Genomic DNA, 12,293 nt, shown 5'->3' on the forward strand with positions numbered 1-12,293 from the left:
TATGTATATATATATATGTGTGTGTGTGTGTGTGTGTGTGTGTGTATATATTTCAAATATTTTCCCCACAGAAGTAGTTACAGTGAGAACTTTTCAAATCCTCAAAAAACTCTTTCAATTTTTCTTCAGTATTTTTATTGTATTTTTGTTTTTTTATTTTACTTTTAGCCACCCATTTGCAACTTTTGGCTTTTAACTAGACTTGGACTACATATAGCTAGCCTTTAGCTACTTTTAGCTTTTAGCAAATATTTATTTGCTATAGCTACTGTAGCTTTTAGTTATTTTTAACTAACATTTTGCTGCTTTTAGCTTTTACCGACCTTTTGCTGCATGTGATTTTAGCTAGCCTTTTGCTACATTTAGCTTAAAATTCTGCTACTTCTAGTTTCTAGCTGTAGGCTATATTTAGCTGTCAGCTAAATAAAAAAAACAAAGATGTAGAATCAAAATAACTGAACTTATATTCTGAAGAAGACGTTCTTGTTCCAATCCATGCTTTCTCTTTTGAAAGCTAGAGTGTGGAGACCCAAGCTTTTAAAACACACGAGGCTCTGTTATGTAGACTTACATGTACATTAAGCCCTGGCCCCTCAGGATAGGCTCTCTGACTGCTTGGCTCACAGACATATGTTTGGGTCACCTGCATGAAGGTGTGAATTGGAATGGAGCTGACATGGAACCAGGCCTAATGCTTCATTGTAAGTTTTTGAAAATTGAAATCAGAGACCTCCTCCTCTGCTTAAAGTTTTTTTTTCTTGTTTGACCTAACATTTTCCTTCACCTCCTCTCAAACCTTCTTTGTCCTATCTGGACCTGTTGGTCCTCAGCAGAGCATCCCGTGTCCCTGAGATGTAGTTCGGCCGTTGAGTCAGGTCCTGAAGACCTGCTCTCCGAGGTTTAGCCAAGCGTCTGTGGTGAGGTTGTTTATTTCCTCCAGTAGAGGTCTGATAGGATCCTGTTGGGTTTAAAATGTATTGAGATGTTGTATTTGGCAAAAATCCTTCAGAGTTTTCCAGATCCTTCAGCAACATCTGGGATGATGTTTGCTCTTGTCCCTGTTCTGTTCTGAAACATGTTTTTTTGGATTTGTTTGCTGATTTTGCAAAGGTCCATTTAGGATATCTGCTGGTTTGGAGAGCTTCTTGTGGTTCTGTTCCTTCTGTTGTGGGACTGTGCATCAGCCCAGTGGTGTAAAGTTCTAATGACAGGGAGTTCAGCGGGTGGTGAGAGTAACACAGAAGGTTCTGACCCGTGTGAATAGGGTTTCTGTAAACGTCAATGTTGAGGTTTCCATCTTTTTACACCAAACAGTCCAGAAAAGGCAGTTTATGCTCTTTGGTGAACTTGATGTTGTTGTCCACAGAGTTGATGTGTCTGCTGAACGCCTCCACTTCTTTAGTTTGACCCAGTCATCATCCACATATCAGAACCAGTGACTCTGGCTGTTCCCTTGACGGAGTCCAGGACTCTCTGTTCCATTTCCTCTCTGTAGTGATTGGCCACATTCGATGACGCTGGAGATCTCATGGCACAACCATGCTTCTGTCTGTAAAAGCTATTATATTTGAAATAAGTTGTGGAAAGACAAAGGTCCAGCAGGGTACTGGTGTGGTCTGGGGTGAAACTGGTTTTGTTGCTAAGGTTATTATCTTGTTGAAGTGGTATTCTGACAGTTTCCACTGTTTCTGATGTGAGTATACAAGAGAAAAGTGAAGAGGCATAAAAAGATTCAAAAGTTTCTCACGACACCATCTTCAAAAAAAATTAAAGTTCATTTTAACACCTAAATGTCTGTTTGTTGTTTTTTTGTTGTTGTTTTGTTTGTTTGTTTATTTTTTAGATTCACATGCTCCAAATTTAAATTAGTGTGAGTGCAACATGTTCTTTGGCAGCAACTTAGACGACAAAATGTAATGTACAGATCTGATCGCTAGATGGCGCCATTTCATCACAATACTTGAAATATGAAAAAAGTGAATTACTGTACTGGAGCATGGCATGGTCAGCTCAGGAACAATCGGTTCTTTGAGTCAAAATTCAGACTTTCTAGTTGAATTTTTTTTTAAATTTTTACTTAAAGGGTAAAATATCTGACCGTGCACTAATGGAACAAGCAATAAACATTGTCCAATAGTCTCACATTTCAGTGCAAACACATTCAAATGTTAAAATTATCCAATTTACACCATAAAACAGTAGTTAGAGAATGTATTGATAAAACCCAAAATAACACAATGTGCCATATGTTTTAATTTTTGCCTGAATTTTTGAAAATTAATAAAATGTTACATTAGCTTTTAGCTTACCTCAACATTACCAGTTTTTGACTGAGTACATAATGAACCACATAATCTTGTTCGAATATTGTGATGAACTCCCGTCTCTGACACGCATGCCTTACAATAGGACATAACATTGTGCAGATGTGGGGGCCCTCAGGCTGCAGCACCAGGCTGTTCACATTCCTCTCACTGACCAGGCTTGTAAATCCACACAGGTAGGGATCGGCACACAAACTTTTCCTCGGCTCCTACGACAACATTTTCCAATCAAGTGACAGGCTGCACCCATCACCAGCTGAACTCAGAGTGGGATGTGTTTCTGCTCCTTTTCACTTTTTTCACCCATTCAATGCCCAGTTACCTCCACTCATTGGTCAGACCCTCTTGGAGGCAGTTTACAGACACCAGTCAGTGTTTTGGAGACACCCTGCTTTTAGTGGACCCTGCAGCTGCAGCTCCTACACAGTGGACGTAAGCAGAGACAGAGTGTTCAGTAAAACCAGCTGCACATTTTTTCTGCCCACATCTGTTTCTCATGCTGGCTGCAGGATATAACCTTTAAAACAACTATGTCTGCGTCTCAACGCATTAGGGAGGAGGGTAATGACTCTACCACAAACGTAGAATCTGCACATTCAGCTCCTTGTGGGGAACATATTCAGGCTTTTCAACAATTTGAACCTCTAGTGAATATGCTGTCATGGGAAGAAAAGTAGGAGTAACATAAATCGGTCACTCCCACCTTTACGTGTCAGGAGAAGGTGAAAAGGAAAGAGGTTGTGGAGCACAAGCAGTGGATGGAAGGATAAGCATCAATGACGGGGGGAGAGTCTGCTGCTGGACCAGGTTCTGTTCCTCGCTCTGGGAGGAAATCACCAGAGTCTGACTGAGATGATGTGGACAACAGCGACCCTCCTACAATTTTCTCTTCTCGTTTCCTCTGCAGTATGTTCAATTTGCATGTTTTCAAAAAAAATCAACTGACTTATGTTTATCAACTGAATTATGGCATAAGGTTTTAAGGAATGTGTGAGTTTAACATGTTTTCAGTTGTCTGTCAATAAAAAAAGACACAGATCAGACATTTAAAGTCTGGGTCAACAATTCTTCTGTTGTGTTCATCAGGTTAACCAGAAGCTTGAACAATACAGTATATTTGTATGATTGTCTTTTAAAATCCACAATCTGAAAAAAAAAAAAACAATGTCTCCTAAATGTTTTAAATAAATAATGTCTGAACTCTCGTGTGTCTTTGTGGTTCTTGATTAGGAACAATTTTACGTTCAGTCACAGCATTGTTTCATGACAAACGTTCACCACCGTTTTACGTTTATCTCTAGATCCCAGGAAACCATTTGAACCAATCAGAAACTGCCAATGAGGAACTCTCTGATCCTCCTGCCAAAGATCAGAAGCCTCCCGGGGGGGTCAAGGGTCAGGACACCTGCTTCATCCCATGTGACATCACAGCTAAGCTGCTACGAGATGAGAAACACTCGATCTGCGGTGAAGATTCAGTCTGTTTCCACCAGCACCAGAGTCACTGTGTGTTACTCAGGGTGTGTGTGTGTGTTCAGGACAGCTGCAGCAGTCTCTGCTGGCGTTTGGACGCAGCACCAGGAAGCTGATGAGGGACGTGATGGAGGAGCAGCAAAGAGCTCTGGACGTCCTCAGCAGTCAGGTTCAAATAATAATAATATTAATAATAATAATAATAATAATAATAATAATGTGTCAACACTAAGGATTTTAGTTCATCATCTGCACCTCTTCAGTGGGGGATACCGCAAGGGTCCATCCTCGGTCCTCTTCTCTTTTCTTTATACCTGCTGCCACTAGGTGCTATTTTCCGGAAACATAACATGCCCTTTCATTTCTACACTGATGACTGTCAAATTTACTTCCCTCTGAAGCACACTGGTGCATGTTTTGTTCTACCTCTTCTTGACTGCCTGGCTGACATCAGGAACTGGATGGCTTTAAATTTCTTAAGTTTCAATGAGAAGAAGTCTGAAGTTATCTCGTTTCCTCCTAATGGCACAATCAAGAACCACAGTATCGACCTTTCCTCTGTAACTCCATTAGAGAAACAAGTACTCACTAATCTGGGAGTGAAAATGGACCCTTCCATGAAACTTAACAGTCGTGTAAAAATGATTGTTAAATCCTGTTGATGATCCTGTTTCATTTGAGGCGACTGTCTAAATTGAAGCCCATACTGTCCAAAAATAACCTTGAGACTGTATGAATGATTGTTATTATTATATTATTATCTGGCATGTTTTTATGTCCAATGTTTACATTTTAGCTTGCCTCTACGGTGCAGAATTGTGCTTCTGGAACAGGAGCGACGTACTGAACGTAGCAACAAACTAAAGTATCGACCCCATTGTGTTAGTACCGATAGGATCTGACACCAACATGGGCATCATATACTGGTGTACACAATGAATCCAAAACGTTAAAGCTACTGGACTTTAATTCTGCAGCTGAAGATGTGCAGAGCTCCAATCTTTATACTGTTGGTACTGATAATATCAATATTTAGATTGGTGTGTATACTCCTCCTCAATCATAAAAGCTGCCAAAATAGGCAAATTTTCAGCTTTTTTTATTTGAACTATGCTTCAGGGTTTCTAAATTATTAAATGATTGTTTCGGGGGTTGATACAAACCTTTGCATTAGAAATGGCAAACATTCCTTGTATTTCTAAAAAAGTTAAATCTGGTCCTCTGGACATTCAAAAAAACAAAACAAAGCAAAACAACAAAAAAATGTAGAAACGTTTCGTCTCTCATCCGAGAGACTTCCTCAGTCTGAGGTGCTGTATTCAGCTCAGTCTCTTAAATAGCACCTTCTCAGAGTGGATCAACCAGTTTGCTGCTGACAACCAAAACCAGCTGATCACATGGTCAAGAAGGACAATCAGCCTAACAATGGATCATTAGCACACTGATGGCTGTTTACTATTCACAGAGGGCTGAGTGATACTAGCAATAACAGCATTGTAAGAGGGGGACAGTTGAACCCGGAGGCCTCCACCCCTGTTTAATGATGGACGATTTATTTTCACAAAGATGGCCTCCTTTACTCCTCTCTCAAACCTTCGTTCCTCTCTGTCCAGGATGTGAACATCTTCATCCCTGAAAGAGTGACCGCTGGCCTGGAGATGAGTGTAGACCGCAGAGTCCTGGCCTGATGATGTTGATCTTCTGTGCTGGGCCATCCTTTTGGCCAGTGGCTGTTTAGTTTCCCCGATGTAAGACTGATCACAGCCCTCCTGACACTGAACAGCATACACAACATTACTCTGTTTGTGCCGGGGGACTGGATCTTTGGGATGAACCAGTCTTTGCCGTAATGTATTTTGGGGTTTAAAAGCCACTGGGACGTTATGTTTAGAAAGTAAACATCTCAGTTTCTCTGATACTCCCTCAACATATGGAATGACCACTGGTCTGGGTCTGGGTTCCTCCTTTTCACCTGTTGGCTGACTGGAGTCCTGTTTGGGTTTCTTCTCTGCTTTCAGGAAGGCCCAGTTAGGATATCCACATTGCTCTAGAGCCTGTCTTGTGTGAGATTTCTCCTTCTGCCTGGCTCCTGAGCTAGTGGGGACGCTGTCTGCTCTGTGATACAGAGTCCTGATGACTCCTAACTTGTGCTCCAAAGGGTGATGGGAGTCAAACTGCAAATACTGGTCTGTGTGGGTGGGTTTGCGGTACACCTCAGTTTGCAAATGTCCTCTATCAGAGATTGAGACCTCACAGTCCAAGAAAGCCAACTTGCCATTTTTTTCATCTTCTCGTGTGAACGTGATGTATTTATCCACAGAGTTGATGTGGTCAGTAAAATGTTGGACTTCCTGAGATTTAATTTTAACCCAGGTGTCGTCAACATACCTGAACCAATGACTTGGTGGTGTCCCTGAAAAGGACGTCAAGGCTCTCTTTTCTACCTCCTCCATGTACAGGTTGGCAACAATAGGAGAAACTGGAGACCCCATAGCACACCCATGTTTCTGCCTATAATATTGCTCCCCATATGTGAAGTAGGTTGACTGCAGGCACAGTTTCAAGAGTTGACACAGTTGTTCTGTAGAAAGTGTGGTCCTGCTGCTCAGAGTGGTGTCTGATTTTAATCTTAAACTGACCACCTCTACTGCATCATCAACAGGAATGCACGTAAAGAGTGATGTGACATCAAAAGAGACCATTGTTTCATCAGTCTCCATGATGACATCCCTCACCTTGTCCACAAAGTCCATGGTGTTCTGTATGTGGTGTTCTGAGCTGCCAACTAAAGGGATGAGTACAGACGCCAGATATTTGGAAACATTGTAAGTGACAGAGTTAATCATGCTAACAATTGGTCTTAAAGGTACACCTTGTTTGTGGATTTTAGGTAAACCATACAGACTAGGTGTGGCCTCCCCTGGGTACAGTCTGTGGTACAGAAAACGGTCAGTAGCCTTGTCCTGCTCCAAATTTTTCAGGCAATCTATCAATTTCTTCTTGTAACCACTTCCTGGATCTCTTTTCAGAGGTTCACAAGTGTTTAAGTCACTAAGGAGTGTCATAACTTTCTCATGATAGTCTTTCTGGTTCAAAATCACTGTGCACCTTCCTTTGTCTGCTGGGAGAATGATGATGTTTTTGTCCTTGCTAAGAGTGGTGAGTGCATCCCTCTCCTCTCTACTGATGTTGGAAGGTGGTGGTTTGGCATTGCTGAGGCAGGCTGAAACTTTGATTCTGAGTTGTTCTGCTTCAGCCTCTTTAATTTTGTTGTTGCGGATGGCTGACTCAGTAGCTGTGATCATCTCCACCAGAGGAATTCTACTTGGTGCAACCGCAAAGTTCAGTCCCCTGGCAAGAATCTCTGTCTCCGGCTGGGTGAGCTGTCTGTCAGATAAATTCTTCACCCACTTTTCTGTCTCCCTGGCATGTAATTGACTACTGGAGTGTTGTCCTACACTGAATGTGTTGTTATTGGAATAGTGATGGTGTTGATGAGCTATTAGTACGTTAAACTTGTTTTGTTGTCGAGTCTTGGACTTGACATGCTGTGCTAAGCGTGCCCAATCTGTACAGTCCATCACTTGCTGAAGTGTGGTCTGATCTAGGCATGTAGTTAGTTTTTGTTTAATGTGCTCTTCTTTGGCCTTCAAGGCCTCAATAGTAAAATTGGTCTGTCTCACCCGTTCATTCAGTAGCTGGGTCTGTGCCTTCTGAAGGATCTTGCTTGCCCGGTGCCCGCTGACCGAAGATTTTAGTTCCAGGCTCTTGGGAATGATGCCACTTTGTCGACATCTGAGGTTGAATCGCAAATGGTTCCTGTAGTCTGCCCTCTTCCTTGCTGTTTTCTCAAACTCTCTAACTAGTTTGAGGCAATCCTGTCCAAAGTGGTTCAAAATATCCTGATGCATGCTCAATAATCCAGGTACCTTGGACCAGGTTTTTCTACCTGGATTATTGAGCATGCATCAGGATATTCCTTGTATTTCTTTACAACTAAATTCAGTGATCATTTACGAACAGGTGTGGAAATTGTCCGAGCTCAGAACCTCTCACAGATCAGAGGAAGATGATTATTTTTTTTGCTTTAACGCTCTCTACCACTCGATTTCCTCCAAAATAACATCTGTCGACTCGTCCTCGCAGCTTCTAGTCGGTTTCTTTTCAGAAGAGAAGAATTTTAAATTTTCTCTGGACCTGTCGTCTCTGACTCCATCGTTCTCCCCCCGACTCTGTTCACATCTGAGGATTATTTTACGGACACAGAACCTGTCAGCTGAAGTGTTTCCTCCATGTTCAAATGTAAACAAACTAATAATTGTTGGCAACAAGCCAAGACTCTGCTGATTTGACTCATTTGTTACAAATTATTTATAGACATGTGCTCATGAGTGATGCATATATTTGATCTTAGTCGATACACATATACCAGTGTTTCCTCTAGTTAACTTGCCATGGCGGGGTGCTCATCTCATCCATGATTTTTGTTGAGGGGGTGGGGTGGGGGGTGGAGACATGTCTGAGTGCAGCTTGTACCAACAGTTTTTGAGCGGGGTGGGCTTTCAGCATGAGGGAAGAGGCGCCTTTAGCTTTTAAGCTAGAGCACATGTATTGCGCGCTGCTAGCTTAGTGCGACATGTTTGAGTTGCGCACTGTTTGGGGGGGGGGGGGTGTTCAGATTGAGAGGAGAGACAACGTGAGCGTTGCCTTTAGCTTTTCAGCTAAAGAGCCTGTATTTTGTGCTGCTAGCTTAGTGCTATGTCAGTGTGCCGGGTGGGGTGGGAGAGTTTGGTTTGGTAGGCAGGGTGCTCATTTCTGTTGACGGGGTGGGGCACCCCCACTTGTATAATGGTAGGGGAAACACTGCATACATACTCAAAATTTTGAATTAAAAACTGAAAAATCTCCCTATATTTTTAAAATACTTTTAACAGTGGCCCCCCGACTGGCCCCCCTTTAAAAACGTTCTAGAGGTGCCCCTGCTTTCTTGTCATGTTTGGGTCAAATGCACCAGAGACACCAGTCATAGCAGAAGGGTGGTGTGCAGCTGTAGGTGACCGGATGTGAGCACACATCCTACTGTACAAGTACACAGAAAGTACACAGAGAGTACACAGATGCAGTACTTGTCTGGAGTGGCCCCGGGGCTCCGGCGGCTTGAAGAAGGAGTCCGGCAGCTTCCTCTTTCTCATGGGCAGAGACTGCGGCTGCCGGGCCGCCTTGCTCGGGTTCATCAGGGCGCTGAAGAGGGCCTCCAGCTCCGTCTTTGAGTCCCCGCGCACGTGCACGACCTGCTGCCCCGCCGGGGGCGCGCCGCCGGGGATGCGCCGCCGCGGTGTGCGTCCATGTCGCTGAAAAGTTTAGTCACGAAGCAGAAATCTGTCGAGAAAAAAGTAAAAGTTCAACCGAGTCAACAAACAAGGAAACAAACCAAGCGGCCAGCTCGGCGCAGGACTGGACCCGTCTGTTTACACCTTTTTAACAACCCCCCCCCCCCACACACACACACACACACACACACACTCCTGGGGTGGGTGGGGGGTGGGGGGGGAGTGTGAAAATGGACCCTTCCATGAAACTTAACAGTCGTGTAAAAATGATTGTTAAATCCTGTTGATGATCCTGTTTCATTTGTGGCGACTGTCTAAATTGAAGCCCATACTGTCCAAAAATAACCTTGAGACTGTAATAATGCTTTCATAACATCCAATCTTGATTACTGCAATGCACTTCTTTTTTGGAATCAGTCAGATCTCCATCGCACGATTACAACTGGTCCAAAATGCTGCTGCCTGATTTTTAACTGGTACAGGCAAAAGAGAGCACATTACTCCAGTTCTGGACACCCTTTACTGGCTCCCGGTTCACTTTCGTATTCAGTTCAAAATCCTACTGAATGTTTTTAAATCTCTGAACATCATGCCCCCTCTTATCTCACTGATCTGCTGCAGCCATATGTTCCACGGCGCTCTCTGAGGTCAGCAGACCAGATGCTTTTATTGGTTCCAGACGCTCGTTTTCATCTCAGAGGTGACAGAGCCTTCTCTGTTGCAGGTCCAAGACTGTGGAATGAGTTATGAATATAAATGGTAAATGGACTGTACTTATATAGCGCCTTTCTATCTTATTTCAAGATATTCAAAGTGCTTTACACTACAATCTGTGCCTCATTTACTCATTCATACAGCACTCTACTAGATCTGAACAAAACTAAACATTCTAATGACACTAATCAGAGCTTTAGATCACATTCATACACCGATGGGACACACATCAGAGGCTATGAGAGGTTCTTGCCCAGGGACACTTCGACATGTGACTGCTGGTGGATTTGAACCCCCAACTCTCGCATTGGAGGACGCCTGCTTTAACCATTCAGCCACAGCCGCCCCTCAAATATGTCAGGCAGGTTCCCACTCTCACTGTTTTTAAGTCTCGCTTAAAAATCCACTTTTATTCCCTGGCTTTTGACACTGTGTAATTTGTTTTTAACCTGTCTGTATTCTACGTTAGCCATTTAGTTATTATCTTTTTCCATTTGGATCTATGTTTTTATCCTGTGTCCTTTCCTCTTTTGTTTTTGCTGTACAGCACTTTAGTTGGCCTTGTTGCTGTTTTAAGTGCATTGTAAATAAACTGGTATGGTATGGTATTATAAAAACTCTTCCGTTCATCTTCAGACAGTTTGTAAAGTGACTGACCGGATGGTTGTAACCACGGCGACACTTTTTCAGGTCACAGAGCTGATGAGCAAAGTGCAAACACTCAGCTCCGAGGTCCAGAGGAGCAACTCTGAGATGTACTCCATCAAACCTGTGCAATCCCACGGTAACACACACACGCACGCACGCGCGCACGCACGCACGCACGCACGCACACACACACACACACACACACACACACATAAATGGATGCCAATCCTGACTCAGCCTGGGCTCGAACCTGCAGCCTCAGGATTGCAAGACTGACCACCGAGCTACCGCAACCCCAAGGACTGAGCAGAGAAGGAGCTGCAAAAAAGATGTCTTTAAAGGACTATGAGTCTGTCTTCATAGAAACAAAAATAAAGAAATTAGAGTTGGTACAAAGTTTTTAAACAGAGCTGATCTGACATTTTATCTGTTCTTTCAAAACAACCAACTTTCTCATCCCTATGGTTGGACAAGATTAATATGTCACTAAATAATGCCCATTATAAAAGACTGAAATAGTATATTTATTTATTTATTTATTTATTTATATGAATGCAAACTTGTACACCTCTGCTTCAGTTTGTGTGTTTTCTTTCTGTAGGAAGAGACTGCAGCGACATCAAGAACAGCCTCATGTCGGTCGTCCCAAAGATCCCCAGTGGGATCTATATTATCCATCCTGAGGATACAGACTCTTCCTTTGAGGTGCGTGAGTCCTTCAGTCGTTCTGTTTGACCGACGTTTATCAGCTCCTGAAAACAACCGTGTCCTGCAGGTGTTCTGTGAGATGGACTACATGGAGGGTGGCTGGACGGTGATGCAGAGGAGGACCGACGGATTGAATGATTTCAGACGACCCTGGGCTGATTATGTCGGAGGCTTTGGACACCTCGCAGGTTGGAGATTGTGGCACATGAAGCCTTTCTTCTGTTTAAGCAGAATCAATGGTTATTTTAAAACTCAGAACAGAACATTTGAAAGAGGAGCAGGATTTTTTTACGAGTCTATTCTTGTAGGAGAACACTGGCTGGGTCTGAAGAAGGTGTTTAACATCGTAAACCAGAAAGATGCTCGCTTCCAGCTTCACATTGTCCTGGTTTCCCACGATGACATCACCTCCTATGCATCGTATGACGACTTTCGCCTTGATGATGAAACCCAGTTCTTCAGAATACACCTGGGCAGATACGCAGGCAGTGCTGGTGAGGCTTGGGTGATTCAACAACTTACAAAAGGTTCACAATCTTAAGTTTTCCTTTCCTAGAAGAGGAAAACGTTGAAACCAGGTGTTTGCACTGCCTGGTGTGGGCCACTTATGGTTGTGTGGCTGTCTCTGTGTGAAGGTGACGCTTTCCGCGGCTACGACCAGGACCAGAACCAGGACACGGCGCCGTTCAGCACCTCAGATGTGGACAACGACGGCTGCAACCCTTTCTGCCCCCTGGGGAACAGCACGGTGGAGAGCTGCAGCCTTCAGCACAACCACACAGGATGGTGGTTCAACCAGTGCGGCCTGGCAAACCTCAACGCTTCACCTGAGATGGAGCAGAACCGGGACAGGAGGACCTACATCCTGTGGGACACCTGGAGGCGCAGCGGAGTCCCTCACACAATCAAATCTGTTACCATGAAGATCAGGAGGATTGACACCAATAGCTGATGACGAATGTAGGACGGAGAAGACCAACGTGGGGCATCAGAAGAAACAGTTGACACGTTCACACAATTTAAACAAAACTTAGGAGAAAATTTAATCTTTTTGGGGATTTCACTTTAACTCAAGTGGACAAATTTACCAGGATAA

General features: G+C 43.5%; 1 protein-coding gene across 1 annotated transcript; it reads left to right on the forward strand.

The window, feature by feature from the left end:
• Window positions 1-3,073: 3,073 nt before the first annotated feature.
• On the forward strand, window positions 3,074-12,228 carry angptl5 (angiopoietin-like 5). Its single transcript, XM_037687402.1, has 8 exons — window positions 3,074-3,230; window positions 3,626-3,791; window positions 3,863-3,966; window positions 10,532-10,625; window positions 11,091-11,194; window positions 11,265-11,385; window positions 11,506-11,691; window positions 11,833-12,228. The coding sequence occupies exons 1-8, from the start codon at window positions 3,177-3,179 to the stop codon at window positions 12,147-12,149; spliced, it is 1,146 nt and encodes a 381-aa protein (XP_037543330.1). The 5' UTR covers window positions 3,074-3,176; the 3' UTR covers window positions 12,150-12,228.
• Window positions 12,229-12,293: the final 65 nt, after the last annotated feature.

This window comes from Nematolebias whitei, chromosome 14 (genome assembly GCF_014905685.2).
Source record: "Nematolebias whitei isolate Nwh7 chromosome 14, NemWhi1, whole genome shotgun sequence".
Lineage (NCBI taxonomy): Eukaryota > Metazoa > Chordata > Actinopteri > Cyprinodontiformes > Rivulidae > Nematolebias > Nematolebias whitei.